This window comes from Rhinoraja longicauda, chromosome 30 (genome assembly GCF_053455715.1).
Source record: "Rhinoraja longicauda isolate Sanriku21f chromosome 30, sRhiLon1.1, whole genome shotgun sequence".
Lineage (NCBI taxonomy): Eukaryota > Metazoa > Chordata > Chondrichthyes > Rajiformes > Arhynchobatidae > Rhinoraja > Rhinoraja longicauda.
In genome coordinates, this window is record NC_135982.1 from 27,279,660 (window position 1) to 27,295,514 (window position 15,855).

The window sequence follows — 15,855 nt, forward strand, 5'->3', positions numbered from 1 at the left end:
ACATACGGAATGTTGGACCGCAGAGTTTTAGTATTATACTAGACCGAGTGGGCCCGTTGGGCCCGTCCTCGTAGGGTTTCCATTGTAACCGGGAGGGGAAGAAAGGGGGAGGGTTGGGGGAGGGAAGGGGGAGGGAGGGGGAGGGGAGGGGGGAGGGAGAGGGGGAGGGAGGGGGTTAGGGGGAGGGAGGGGGGAGAGGGGGGGATGGGAGGGGGGAGGGGAGGGGGGAAGGGAGGAGGGAAGGGGGGGAGGGAGAGGGGAGGGAGGGAGGGGGACCTCCCCTTTTCCCAGTACCCCTCTTTCCCCGTTGGGCCCGTCCTCGTAGGGTTTCCATTGTAACCGGGAGGAGGGGAGGGAGGGAAGGGGGAGGGAGGGAGGAGTTAGGGGAGGAGGGGTGAGGGAGGTGGGGAGGGAGTTGGGGAGGAGGGGGGGAGGGAGTGGGGATGGAGGTGGGAAGGAGTGGGGAGGAAGGGGTTGAGGGGGAAGGGGGGAGGGAGGGAATAGGGGGGGAGGGAGTGGGGATGGAGGTGGGAAGGAGTGGGGAGGAAGGGGTTGAGGGGGGAAGGGGGGGAGAGAGGGAATAGGGGCCCCATGCTGATCTGTGTATGTTAAGTGACTTGCACAACTTTAAAAAACTGGCAGTTGCCTTTCGCAACAATGTTGCAACAATCTCACACAAGCATTGTGACGTCACAAGCTGAAGATGTAAATTTAAAACCGAGCTGATCTCTCATTGGTGCACGGGTGCCATTGTGACATCACGCGCTGAAGCCCCTTCAAGAAAAGGGTTAGAAATGAAAATTTAAACTTTAATATCTCTCTAGCTTTAAAAAGGTAGCTTCAATTTGAACGAAAGTACTTACAATAGTTGCCCATGTTAATGGTGAATATGGCGGTACAAAAATCGTAGCGCTTTGGTGTACCGTCAGGGAGGAGTAGGGTTTGTAAGTTATATGGACAGAAACTCTTCGGAATCTTCCGTACATACACATATACATACATACATACGGAATGTTGGACCGCAGAGTTTTAGTATTATATAGAATAGATAGATAGATAGATAGAAGATAGATGGGCCAAATGTGGGCATGTGGAATTATTGCTGTTCTTGATTGTGGGGAGGGGAAATAAAGACCAGCAAGTAATAGGTGGACAAAGATTGAGGGAGGTGGGTGTTGATAGGGAGATGGTTGGACAAAAGCCAGAGATCAAAAGACAAAAGGTGTAAGATAAGGATAGAAGAGGTAAGAATTGTGAAGCCAGAGGATGGAATATCAATGGGAAGAGGTGTTAAAATGGTTAGCCACAGGGAGATCCAGTGGACAGAGTGTAAATGTTTGGCGAAACGGTCGCCAAGTCTGCACACGGTCTCGCCAATGTAGAGGAGGCCACTTTGGGAACGCCAGATGCAGTAGATGAGATTGGGAAATGGGGTGTTGCCCAGATATCTGTTGAGTTGGTGGGTTTCTAGTAGACATCAGTCAATAGTCTATCCCCTGTGATGGAGATGATGCGATCAGGAAAGGGGAGCGAGGTGTCGGAGATGGTCCAGGTGAATTTGAGGGCAGGGTGGAAGTTAGTGTTGAAGTTGTAGTAGAATTATATTGATTACCTTTCTGTCGGGAGCTGGAACAAAGGACATGAACTCATCGACATGACCAACAGTCAACCAGTCTGAGTATAGTATTATAGGAGACTGCACAGACTGAGCCATCAAAAGGTCCTTGATGACCTTTGCCATCTTTCTCCCATCGGGGTGGCTGGAAAATAAGTTTAAAAATGTAAATTCCACTTCCTTCTGCCTTTAAGGTCACAAATTTAGTTTAGTGTAGAAACACAGCCACGAGTCCACGCCAACCAGCGATCACCCCGCAAACAAGCACCATCCTACTTACTAGGCACAATTTACAATTTTTACCAACACCAATTAACCGACAAATCCGCACGTCTTTGGAGCGTGGGAGAAAAAATGAGCATCCGGAGACTACCCATACAGGTCACAGGGAGAACATACAAACTCCATACAGACAGCATCCGTAGGCAGGATTTAGACAGCACCAGTAGGCTGAAGCTTTATAAGGCGCTGGTAAGGCTGCATTTGGAATATTGTGAGCAATTTTGGGCACCATATCTGAGGATGTGCTGGCTCCAGAGAGGGTCCAGAGGAGGTTTACAAGAATGATCCCAGGAATGAGTAGGTTAACAAATGATGAGTGTTTGTCGGCACTGGGCCTGTACTCGCTGGAGTTTAGAAGAATGAGGGGGGACCTCATTGAAACGTACAGAATAGTGAAAGGCGCGGCTAGAGCGGATGTGGAGAGGATGATTCCATTAGTGGGAGAGTCTAGGACTAGAGCCTCAGAAATAAATGATGTTATTTTCGGAAGGAGATGAGGAATTTCTATAGTCAGAGGGTGGTGAATCTGCAGAATTCTTTGCCACAGAAGGCTGTGGAGGCCACGTCAGTGGATATATTTAAGGCAGAGATAGATAGATTCTCAATTAGTTCGGGCGTCAGAGGTTATGGGGAGAAGGCAGGAAAATGGGGTTGAGAGCGGAAAGATAAATCAGCCATGATTGAATGGTGGAGTAGACTTGATGGGCTGAAAGACCTATTTCTGCTCCTATCACTATTGATCCTATGATAGAACCTAGGTCTCTGGTGCTGTGAGGCAGTAGCTCTACCTGCTGCGCCGCCGTGGCGCCCCGCTGTACTTTTGAAAGATTATTGTAATTTAGTAATTAGAGTAAAGCTCTAAGCAGACAGTTAACACCTGAGAAAGGTTTCTGGAGAGATGAAGCAAGAAGACTTCACCTCCGCCTCCCAGCAAAACAGATGCAGTAACATTACATGGGTAGGTGGCTTCCGATGACAATCCTGCCCAGCGGATATTCCTTGCCATTCACTGTCACAGGAGGGCTGACCTCCAGATTTCCAAAGGAGTTCAGAGAGCTGTGAGTGTTACTTGTCAGGTCGATACGTCCAAAATCTGGGCCCTGACAATTATACAATAAAGGCAGCAATGTCAAATATTTGTAGATGTTAGCTTTTGATGAGGTGCAGTGTACGTCAAGCAGAGAAATAAAAAAAATTCCCTTAACTTTTGCCTCGGTGCTAACATAATTAAGAGCCCAAACATTGGCTGATGTTTGTGTATAGCCGTTTTGCAGATGGCATGGTGGCACAGCTGGTAGAGCTGTTGCCTCATGCTTCCAGAGTCCTGGGTTCGATCCTGACCACAGGACCTGGACTTTGCATGCCTGCACAGACCATCAATAGGGCTACCAGAACTAAATGGCTGTTAGTACCTGGCTGACAAATCATGGGCATTTTGAAAACAATGTTTTTCATTTACATGCTCTACTTCTGTTATAAAATATGGAATATGAAGAAAAGAAAATTATTAAAAGTTATATAGCGCAGAAACAAGCACTTCGGCCCACCGTGAACACACCCAGCAGCAATTCCCGCATATTAACACTATCCTACACACACTAGGGACAATTTACATTTGTACCAAGCCAATTAACCTACAAACCTCTGTAGTGTGGGAGAAAACCAAAGATCTCGGAGAAAGCCCACGCAGGTCATGGGGAGAATGTACAAACTCCACACAGTCAGCACCCGTAGTCAGGATCGAATCCCATGATCTTCAGCAACTTCATCCATATCCATTAGGGTGGCACGGTGGCGCAGCGGTAAAGTCGCTTTACAGCTCCAGAGATCCGGGTTCGATCCTGATTACGGGCGCTGTCTGTACTGGGTTTGTACGTTCTCCACGTGACCTGCGTGGGTTCTCTCCGGGTGCTCTGGTTTCCTCCCACACTCCAAAGACACACAGTAGCTTAATTGGCTTGGTAAAATTGTTTTTAAAAATTGTGCCTGGTGTGTATAGGATAGTGTTAGTGAGCGGCCGATCGCAGGTTGGTGCGGACTCGGAGGGATGTAGGGCCTGTTTCCGCGCTGTATCTCTAAACTAAACTAAACTCTGGTTTTGGATCTAAACAAAGCTCATGCAAGGAACTGAATTCTCTTTACAGTCTGAATCAGGTACTAAAGCAGACAAATGAAATTGAAGTATCATGCATAATTCCAACAAAAATTAGTACTTTCGGAGAGTGAGCATATTGAAGTAATAAATTGGCAAGTCACAGAAATATTATCCCTTACCAAGAGAAAATTGTAGGCAAAATTCTTAAGGCCCCTATTTCGAGGAGAATCCAGCACTATATTCATGAACTTGTGTGGAGCATCTGTGTAACCAAACTCGATTTCATCCTGAGAGAGAGAGAGAATACATTCAGCATGACTATTCCACAGAAAGGTGAAGCAGAATAACACAACGCGCAGTGAAAGGGAAGCCTAACAGTGACACTCCATGTGCAGGCAACAAAGATAGATTCCACTGATGGAGTGAAGGATGAATGTGTCACACAAGTTAGTGGGTAAAGAGACAGGGCACACTTGGACAGATGCCACCGACATCTGGAGAATGGAGTGTGTGCACAATCCCACACACTCGGGACAATTTACAATCTTTACTAAAGTCAATTAATCTACAAATCTGTACGTCTTTGGAATGTGGGAGGAAACCGGAGCACCCGGCGAAAGCCCACAAGGTCATTGGGAGAATATACATTTACTCGCCTAATGATGGCTCTTTCATTACTAAATTGAAAGCTAATTTAGCTTGTATTGAAAGCATAATTGAAATGGAAAGCTTAATTATGCATTGCCTTGTACAGATGAGGATTGCAGTCACTTTGTGGGTGCTGCTTATTGTATAGACTGAAAATCATTGTTTTACCTGCATCCAGACATCATCTAAATTCACGTCTTCTGGGCAGATTGTTAACTTGCAATGTGCTTTGTTCACAAACTTCTTGAATTCTATCAGGAACTTCTTATTGTCGGTCACGCTAAGAGAGGGGGGCAAAAGAGATTCTGTAGAGGGGAACTGCCAAATTAGGTTACCCTGAAACCAACCATGCTAAAGTGGAAACAAGGGAATAGAAACCATTTCATTGCAACCAGTTCATGTGTTAACCTTTCCAATCAAAGTATCATCCTGATTATTCAAAGGCTGAAGAGAGACAAAATGCTGGAGTAACTCAGCGGGGAAGGAATGGGTGACGTTTCGGGTCGAGACCCTTCTTTTGTCTGAGAGTCAGGGAAGAGGGTCTGTAGATCTGTGGAGTGGATAGCCATTCAATGCAAACCCAATATCTCAGGTTATGGGAAGTTTTGTGGGCTGAAGGACCAGTTCCTGTACAGCACTGCACTGTTCTATGTTTAGATGAGGTGCTCAAAAAGACCACAATACTTCAGAACAGATCCGATCAAGGGTGGCACGGTGGCGCAGCAGTAGAGTCCCTAGTGTGTGTAGGATAGTGTTAGTGTATGGGGGTTGCTGGACGGCACGGATTCAATCGTGCCGTATTTCAAAACTAAATTAAACTAAGCTGGTGAAAAATTGCACTCCAGCTTTTTATTCAGAAAAGAGTTTGTAACCTTTCTGAAGCCTTATAGTGACGGCTAAACATAGATTATTTAAATGTTCAGCTCTCCAGCTACCAATGTCTATCAACCTGTGGCCACAAATTCTCAAACAACTCCATCTCACTCATTTATTCTACATCACTCTATATTTCTCTGGCGCAGCCGTAGGGTTGCTGTTTACAGGGCCAGAGAACCGGCTTTGATCCTGACTACGGTTGCTGTTTGTACGGAGTTTATACGCTCTCCCTTTTTCTCCGGGTGTTCCGGTTTCCTCCCACTCTCCAAAGATGTGCAGGTTTGTCGGCTATGTGGCTTGGTAAAATTGTAATTTGTCTCTAGTGTGTGTAGGATAATGTTAGTGTGCGGGGATCACTGATCGTGGGACACAGTGGGCCGAAAGACCTGTTTCCATGCTGTATCTCCAACCTCAGCCACAGAATAAAAGGATGTTCCTTCAGGAAGGAGATGTGTAGGAATTTCTTTAGTCAGTGGGTGGTGAATCTGCGGAATTCTATGTCACAGAAGGCTGTGGAGGCCGTCAATGGGTATTTTTAAGGCAGAGATAGATTCTTGATTAGTACGGGTGTCAGGGGTTATGGGGGGGGGGGGGGGGAGGCAGGAGAATGGGATGAGGAGGGAGAGATAGATCAGCCATGATTGAATGGCAGAGTAGACTTGATGGGCCGAATGGCCTAATTCTGCGCTGATCATGAACTTCTGAATAAACTAAAAGAAATATTGTGGCGATGTTGGTGCAGTGCTTGGAAAATCAGTTCATACTTTAAACGATATCCCCTTACCTACAAACAAACACCTCCTCGGGAGCCTGAGTATTAGGAGTCATAATCCATGGAGCAAAATGAAATACAACTTGATCAGCGAAAATAGGAAGCTCTTGGTGAACCTGAAATGAAAGAAGTAATGTGATGTGCTGAATGAAATGTATCTTTATTGAGATTTCAATTTCCATGTAATTCCTGTTGCTTTTTTCTGTCCATGTCCCTTCCAAAAGCTTTACAAATGCCACAATCGTATCTGCCTCACCTCCCCAGTGGTTCCAGGACCTTGCCACCCTCTGTGCAAAATAAAAACTCGCCCCACACATCTCCTTTAAATGTTGCCTCTCTCAACTTAAAGCTATGCCCGTATAAGAAAATAACTGCAGATGCTGGTACAAATCGATTTATTCACAAAATGCTGGAGTAACTCAGCAGGTCAGGCAGCATCTCGGGAGAGAAGGAATGGGTGACGTTTCGGGTCGAGACCCTTCTTCAGACTGATGTCACTGGGACGGGACAAAGGAAGGATATAGGTGGAGACAGGAAGATAGAGGGAGATCTGGGAAGGAGGAGGGGAAGGGAGGGACAGAGGAGCTATCTGAAGTTGGAGAAGTCGACGTTCATACCACCGGGCTGCAAACTGCCCAGGCGAAATATGAGGTGCTGATCCTCCAATTTCCGGCGGGCCTCACTATGGCACTGGAGGGGGCCCATGACAGAAAGGTCAGACTGGGAATGGGAGGGGGAGTTAAAGTGCTCGGCCACCGGGAGATCAGTTTTGTTAATGCGGACCGAGCGCAGGTGTTCAGCGAAGCAATCGCCGAGCCTGCGCTTGGTTTCGCCGATATAAATAAGTTGATATCTAGAGCAGCGGATGCAATAGATGAGGTTGGAGGAGGTGCAGGTGAACCTTTGTCTCACCTGGAAAGACTGTTTGGGTCCTTGGATGGAGTTGAGGGGGGAGGTAAAGGGACAGTTGTTGCATCTCGTGCGGTTGCAGGGGAAAGTGCCCGGGGTTGGGGTGGTTTGGGTAGGAAGGGACGAGTGGACCAGGGAGTTACGGAGGGAACGGTCTCTGCGGAATGCAGAGAGGGGAGGGGATGGGAAGATATGGCCAGAGGTGGGGTCCCGTTGTAGGTAACGGAAATGTTGGTGGATGATATGTTGGATCCGTTGGCTGGTGGGGTGGAAGGTGAGAACGAGGGGGATTCTGTCCTTGTTGCGAGTGGGGGGAGGGGGAGCAAGAGCGGAGCTGCGGGATGTAGAAGAGACCCTAGTGAGAGCCTCATCTATAATGGAGGAGGGGAAGCCCCGTTTTCTGAAGAACGAGGACATCTCGGAAGCCCTAGTGTGAAACACCTTATCCCGGGCGCAGATGCGGTGTAGACGGAGGAATTGGGAGTAGGGGATAGACTTTTTGCAGGGGACCGGGTGGGAAGAAGTGTAGTCCAGATAGCTGTGCGAGTCGGTGGGTTTGTAGTAAATGTCCGTCACTAGTCTGTCTCCTGTAATGGAGATGGTGAGGTCCAGAAACGGGAGGGAGATGTCAGAGATAGTCCAGGTATATTTAAGGGCAGGATGGAAATTGGAGGAGAAGTGTATGAAGTCAGTGAGTTCTGCACGGGTGCAAGAGGTAGCACCAATGCAGTCATCGATGTAGCGGAGGTAGAGTTCGGGGATGGGGCCAGTGTACGTTTGGAACAGGGATTGTTCGACGTACCCGACAAAGAGGCAGGCGTAGCTAGGGCCCATGCGAGTGCCCATAGCTACGCCTCTGGTTTGGAGGAAGTGGGAGGAGTCAAAGGAGAAGTTGTTGAGGGTAAGAACCAGCTCTGCTAGGCGGAGGAGAGTGTTGGTCGATGGGGATTGGCTGGTTCTACGGTCGAGGAAGAAACGGAGGGCTTCGAGACCATCCTTGTGGGGGATGGAAGTGTGGAGTGACTGGACATCCATGGTGAAGATGAGGGAGTGGGGGCCTGGGAACTGGAAGTTATCCAGGAGATGGAGGGCGTGTGAGGTGTCTTGGACGTAGGTGGGGAGGGATTTAACCAGGGGGGATAGGATGGAGTCGAGGTAGGTAGAGATAAGTTCGGTGGGGCATGAGCAGGCAGAGACAGTGGGTCTGCCGGGACAGTTGTGTTTGTGGATTTTGGGTAGGAGGTAGAATCGGGCCGTGCGGGGCTGGGGAACTATGAGATTGGAGGCACTGGGGGGTAGATCGCCGGAGATGATGAGGTCAGTGATGGTGCTGCTGATAAAGGTCTGGTGTTTATCGGTGGGGTCATGGTCCAGGGATAGGTAGGAAGAGGTGTCTGATAGTTGTCGTCTGGCCTCGGTCCGGTAGAGGTCAGCACGCCAGACTACCACAGCCCCTCCCTTGTCAGCGGGTTTAATGATTAAGTCCGGGTTGTTGCGGAGTGAGTTGAGGGCTGCACGTTCACGAGGGGAGAGGTTGGAGTTAGTCAGGGGGGTGGAAAATTTGAGGCGGCTGATGTCACGCCGGCAGTTTGAGATAAAAAGTTCTAGTGAGGGTAGTTGGCCACAAGGGGGGGTCCAAGAGGAGGGGGTCCATTGGAGACGGGAGAAGGGGTCATCAGTGGGGGGTCGGGACTCCTTACCATGGTAAAAGGCTCGGAGGCGGAGGCGGCGGAAGAAGAGCTCCACGTCATGGCGGACGCGGAACTCGTTGATGTGGGGGCGGAGGGGAACAAAGGTAAGGCCTCTGCTGAGGACCGACCGTTCGGTGTCTGAAAGGGGGAGGTCAGGGGGGGTGGTGAACACCCGGCAATGGTGGGGGTTGGGGTCGGATGGAGGCAGGGGGGCAGGTGGAGGGGATGTATGGTGGGGGGGTGGTGGGTTAGCTGGGCAGAGGGGGGCATGAGGACCGATGTGGGGAGTACTGGGGGTCACCTGGCTGGAGGGGGAAGTGGGAGACCCAGTGGAACCCCTGCTGCAGTTACCTGTAGTAGAGGGTGGGCAGTAGGACGCAGCAGTGCTGAAGGGCTCTGCCTGGTGGGGGCTGTGGGCCCAGCGCGGTGTGCGTGGGCCGGGTGGAGCTGCAGCCTGTTGTTGGTCCCGGGGGTCGGGTACAGCGACGGCTCTCCATCTCCTGGATAACTTCCAGTTCCCAGGCCCCCACTCCCTCATTTTCACCATGGATGTCCAGTCACTCTACACTTCCATCCCCCACAAGGATGGTCTCGAAGCCCTCCGTTTCTTCCTCGACCGTAGAACCAGCCAATCCCCATCGACCAACACTCTCCTCCGCCTAGCAGAGCTGGTTCTTACCATCAACAACTTCTCCTTTGACTCCTCCCACTTCCTCCAAACCAGAGGCGTAGCTATGGGCACTCGCATGGGCCCTAGCTACGCCTGCCTCTTTGTCGGGTACGTCGAACAATCCCTGTTCCAGACGTACACTGGCCCCATCCCCGAACTCTACCTCCGCTACATCGACGACTGCATTGGTGCTACCTCTTGCACCCATGCAGAACTCACTGACTTCATACACTTCACCTCCAATTTCCATCCTGCCCTTAAATATACCTGGACTATCTCTGACATCTCCCTCCCGTTTCTGGACCTCACCATCTCCATCACAGGAGACAGACTAGTGACGGACATTTACTATAAACCCACTGACTCGCACAGCTATTTGGACTACACTTCTTCCCACCCGGTCCCCTGCAAAAAGTCTATCCCCTGCTCCCAATTCCTCCGTCTACGCCGCCCGCATCTGCGCCCGGGATGAGGTGTTTCACACTAGGGCTTCCGAGATGTCCTCGTTCTTCAGAAAACGGGGCTTCCCCTCCTCCATTATAGATGAGGCTCTCACTAGGGTCTCTTCTACATCCCGCAGCTCCGCTCTTGCTCCCCCTCCCCCCACTTGCAATAAGGACAGAATCCCCCTCGTTCTCACCTTCCACCCCACCAACCAGCGGATCCAACATATCATCCACCAACATTTCCGTCACCTACAACGGGACCCCACCACTGGCCATATCTTCCCATCCCCTCCCCTCTCTGCGTTCCGCAGAGACCGTTCCCTCCGTAACTCCCTGGTCCACTCGTCCCTTCCTACCCAAACCACCCCAACCCCGGGCACTTTACCCTGCAACCGCACGAGATGCAACACCTGTCCCTTTACCTCCCCCCTCAACTCCATCCAAGGACCCAAACAGTCTTTCCAGGTGAGACAAAGGTTCACCTGCACCTCCTCCAACCTCATCTATTGCATCCGCTGCTCTAGATGTCAACTTATTTATATCGGCGAAACCAAGCGCAGGCTCGGCGATCGCTTCGCTGAACACCTGCGCTCGGTCCGCATTAACAAAACTGATCTCCCGGTGGCCGAGCACTTTAACTCCCCCTCCCATTCCCAGTCTGACCTTTCTGTCATGGGCCTCCTCCAGTGCCATAGTGAGGCCCGCCGGAAATTGGAGGAGCAGCACCTCATATTTCGCCTGGGCAGTTTGCAGCCCGGTGGTATGAACGTCGACTTCTCCAACTTCAGATAGCTCCTCTGTCCCTCCCTTCCCCTCCTCCTTCCCAGATCTCCCTCTATCTTCCTGTCTCCACCTATATCCTTCCTTTGTCCCGCCCCCGACATCAGTCTGAAGAAGGGTCTCGACCCGAAACGTCACCCATTCCTTCTCTCCCGAGATGCTGCCTGACCTGCTGAGTTACTCCAGCATTTTGTGATTAAAGCTATGCCCTCTAGTATGTGAGTTTTTAATGCTGGGGAAAAGGTTCTGTCTACTCTCTCCATACCTCTCACAATTTTATGTACTTCTACCAGGTCTTCTCGCAACCTTCGGCATTCCAGAGAAAACAATTCAGGTCTTGGAGCTAATACCCCCTAATTTAGGCATCTGGTAAACCATCTTTGCACCCTCTCCAAAACCTCCACATCCTTCTTATAATGGGGTGACCAGAACTGCACACGATAATTCAAATGTGGCTTAACCAAAGTCCTATAAAGCTGCATGACTTCCTGACTCTTATCCTCAAAGCCCCAACCTCTGAAAGCAAGCATTATGGACATTAATCCCAAGTGTAAAGTTGCAACATAATGTTCAAACTGTTGTATTCTATTCCCCAACTTACGAAGGAAAGCATGCCACATGCTTCCTTCAAGTCAAGGCAGCGAGAAAATAACAGTCTGCACTGGATTCACTGTTTTGTGTTAATGACTCTTTTGTGTTTATGTCTGTTGGCAGATCAATTTCCTCCTGGGATGAATAAACTTCTATCGTATCGTATCGTATAGTAAACCTCCACATACGACATTGATTCAAAACTTGTTTCCAATTATGTGTAAGAACTGCAGGTGCTTGTTTACACCGAAGATAGACGCTTCTTCACACAATTACATTTTTCACCGGACACATTTTAAATTGGATCAAAATTTATCAATTTCTCCTACCACGCTGAGGTTGAAGGTCACCAAAGTAGCATTCTTATTATCAGGAAACGCAAGCCCTTCAGCAGAGAAATTAATCTCTTTGCTGCCTTTGGTAAAATCCATAACAGTTGATTCCTTGGTTCTGCCCAACACACAGGTCATCTTTGCTGCAAATGAAAAAATAAAGGAAAGTAAATCAAATGATATCTTAAATACAAATAAAGTCAAAACTGAGAGAGTGGATTGAACTTCAACTTAGACTTGAAGTTCAAAAGATTTTCTTGTGTAAGATTTTTATAAATCTGAGAAGCCTGAATGAAAGATTTAGTTTTGTTTAAAGATACAGTATGGAAACAGGCCCTTCAGCCCACTGACTCCATGCCAACCGCCAATCACCTGTTCACATTAGTTCTGCGTTATCCCACTTCCTAATCCACATCCTACACACTAGGGACAATTTACAGAGGCCAATTAACTTACAAATCCACACAACTTTGGGATGCGGGAGAAATCGGACCAACCAGAGGAAATTCACTCAGTCACAAAGAGAACGTGCAAACTCCATATAGAAAACAGCTAAGGGCAGATTCAAACCAGGGTCTCTGGCGCTGTGAGGCAGCGGCCCTACCCGCTGCACCACTGCATTGCCCTTGTGATAGCCGATTAGAACTAGAGTGACCAGAAAAAGAAGCAAATATAAAAAGTAGGTCAGTTGCTCAACTTGAATGTTAACATTTGGAAATTTGATAGAAGCAATCAAGGAAATTATTGAAATCCAACTACTCGTGATGAAAAACACAAGGTGCTGGAGGAAGTCAGCAGGACATGCAGCATCTGGGGAGGGAATGGACAGGTGATGTTTCGGGTCGGGAACCTTCTTCAAAGTCCCCCTTTTAATCTCCATTCCTTCCACAGATGCTCCCTGACCTGCTGAGTTCCTCCAGCACTTTGTGATTGGCTCAAGATTCCAGCATCTACACCATTAATTTTACACACTTCTACCAGGTCTCCGCTTGCAACCTCTGGCGCTCCAGACAAAACAATCCCAGTCTATCCAACCTCTCAATGTAGCTAATACTCCCTAATCTAGGCATCCAGGATTGGGTAAATCTCTGCATCCTCTCCAAAACCTCCACATCCTTCCTATAATGGTGTGATCAGAACTGTAGGCAACACTCCAACACTTGGGCAGCACGGTGGCGCAGCGGTAGAGTTGCTGCCTTACAGCGCCAGAGACCCGGGTTCAATCCTGACTGGGTGCTGTCTGTACAGAGTACATTCTCACTGCAAGCTGCATTGGTTTTCTCCGGGATCTTAGGTTTCCTCCCACACTCCAAGTACGTACAGGTTTGTAGGTTAATTGGCTTGGTATAATAGTAAATTGTCCCTAGTTTGTAGGATAGTGTTAGTGTGCGGGGATCGCTGTTTGGCGAGAACTCAGTGGGCAGAAGGGCCTGTTTCCACACTGTTTCTCCAAACTAAACTACAAAACTAAACTTGTGTCTCTGCTCAGGGAGAATGTCAACCAAACATACTCACCAACATCATGCCGAAAGAGTTGGACTTTCTCTTTATCAGAAGGTGAAATGTGCAGATTCAGTGTGTACCCAGCTGGCATACTTTTTGGTCCTTCAGTTCTTATGATGACACGTGACATGTCAGCTAGGTCTGAAAGAAAGAAGTATTCACATTTGTTCATAAGTTCTAGGAGCAGAATAAGGCCATTCAGCCCATCAAGCCAGCCTGTTAGTTTGAGTAACATTTAACTTTGAGTGAAAATCTGTCAACCTCCGCATTATAAATATCCATTAACTTGGCCTCCACAGCCTTCTGGGGCAATGAATTCTGCAGATTCACCACCTTCTGACTAAAGAAATTCCTCCTCAACTTTCTAAAGGTACGTCTTTTTATTCTGTGGCTATGACATTGTATTATCTTATTATTCATTAGAAATTATTTTACCTTAATATTGTTGTCCTTGCAGCTGTGGATCAAAGGCCTCATGATTTACAGGTTCCTCTAAGTTCCTCCAGTTATGTTCCCAAGCACCTATTTGTTTTTCTAAGTGAGCATCCTTGTTTGCCATGTGTTGCTGTTAACAGACACCTCCACCTTAGCTGCAGAATCTGTTTAACTCTTACATTGTACTGTAGGGGGATGGGGGGGAGAACCTGGTGCTTTGTAACTTTTTAAGCGCCGTTTATGGATGACTATTTGCATACCTTGGGAATGCAAGCAAATAATTTGCAACGAATGGCAATAAAGTATTCATATTTATATCCACACTTAAAAATGTCACAAGCTGATGTGCTCTACCAACATATTTCCATCAAGACACAACTTGCGGCAGTGTAACTACACCTTGACACTGCCAAGACATCGTCTATGGTGATAAACATCGCCTGTTACCTGCAAATGAGTGAACTTTATCATCCATGTTGTCATCCAATTCTCTGGATGGTTTCAAGAGAGAGTTAGATAGAGCTCTTAATGATAGCGGACTCAGGGGGTATGGGGAGAGGGCAGGAACGGGGTACTGATTGTGGATGATCGGCCATGATCACATTGAATAGCGGTGCTAGCTCAAAGGGCCAAATGGCCTCCTCCTGCACCAATTGTCTATCAAGACACAACTTGCGGCAGTGTAACTACACCTTGACACTTCCAAGACATCGTCTATGGTGATAAACATCGCCTGTTACCTGCAAATGAGTGAACTTTATCATCCATGTTGTCAGTTCCAGAACGAGTTGACCGTTCCTTGTCGCAGTTCACAAGAAGAACAGCTCCGTGTCCTTTCGGACCCCACATCCAAGAACTCTGGCAAAGCAATGAAAACAAGAGGCATTCTTGTATATATCTTTAGCATATTTGTGTATAAAAATCAAACTCCAAGAATCAAAAGGGCACGATGGCGTAAATTAAAATAAAAACTGCAGATGCTGAAAATCTGAGGCTGGAAACACTCAGAGGCAGGAAACACTCAAAACATCAGGCAGCATCAATTGTGAGAGAAACAGAGTTATTGGGGTGGCAAGAAACAAGTTTGGAATGGTGACATAAGAGTGAGGGGCCAATGGTCCATTTCTGCTTCAAGTTCTTGCATTCTTTTAATGCAAATTATTGTAGTTTTTAGTATTTATGCACCAAAAATAAAACAGTACATTGCAATCTGTCTCATCAAAGGACCTTTCAGCCATCATAAAGAAGTAGAAATGACTGCCGATGATTGTACAATGTTTAGTTACATTGGCAACTCCTCAAAGAATGAAGCAGTCCAGGCCTGCACACAATGAAACCTAGAGCCGTGGGCTGATTAAAAGCAAGTGACATTCATGTTACAAAGGTTCCAGGAATTGCTATCTCTATGAACATTACACTAATAATCTACCCTCGACTTTCAATGCATTGACAGGTCCTCACCATCAACATCCTGGGGTCATCATTGACCAGAAACTCATCCTGAACGGCCACATACATGATAAGCTACAAGATTAGATCAATGTCTGGGTGTCCTACAACTAGTGAATGACTTCCCAACATCCCAAGGTCTCCCCATCATCTACAATGAGCAAATCGAGTTTGATGGAAAACACTCAGTTTGCTCAGGTGAGTTCAGCAAATGATCCTGCCGAAAGTAACTTTCTAGTCTAAGGCGGCACAGTGGCACAGCAGTAGAGTTGCTGCCTTACAGTACCAGAGACCTGGGTTTGATCCTGACTACCGGTGCCGTCTGTATGGAGTTTGCACGTTCTCCCCATGACCACATGGTATTTTTCCAGGTGCTCCGGTTTCCTCCCACACACCAAAAATGTACAGGTTTGTAGGTTAATTGGCCACTGTAAATTGTAAATTGTCCCTAGTGTGTAGGATGGTGCTCGTGTACAGAGTGATTATCAGTCAGTGCTTTGGGAGGAGACAGGTGAATGGGGTTGGGAGGGAAATATAGATCAGCCATGATTGAATGGCGGAGTAGATTTGATGGGCCGAATGGCCTATTTCTGCTCCAATGACTTATGAACGTATGGTGAATCTAGGGAGATGGGCAAAAATGACCACCTTCCCCCCAAAATGAATACAATGTTTAAAAAAAAGTGGGAAAAATTCACCTCAGACGTGTTATAAAACATGAATTATAGTCATAGAATCATACAGTGTGGAAACAGGCCCTT

General features: G+C 47.9%; 1 protein-coding gene across 1 annotated transcript in view; it reads right to left on the reverse strand.

Moving 5' to 3' along the window:
• Positions 1-1,576: 1,576 nt before the first annotated feature.
• Positions 1,577-15,855, reverse strand: part of LOC144608094 (protein-arginine deiminase type-2-like) — a 43,701-nt gene continuing 29,422 nt past the window's right edge. The window contains exons 6-13 of the mRNA XM_078425420.1: positions 14,386-14,503; positions 13,223-13,351; positions 11,705-11,850; positions 6,301-6,404; positions 4,809-4,920; positions 4,172-4,279; positions 2,852-2,997; positions 1,577-1,760 (exon numbers count right to left, since the gene is read on the reverse strand). Of these exons, the coding sequence (XP_078281546.1) occupies positions 1,577-1,760; positions 2,852-2,997; positions 4,172-4,279; positions 4,809-4,920; positions 6,301-6,404; positions 11,705-11,850; positions 13,223-13,351; positions 14,386-14,503 (1,047 nt within the window). The remainder of the gene's footprint in view (positions 1,761-2,851; positions 2,998-4,171; positions 4,280-4,808; positions 4,921-6,300; positions 6,405-11,704; positions 11,851-13,222; positions 13,352-14,385; positions 14,504-15,855) is intronic.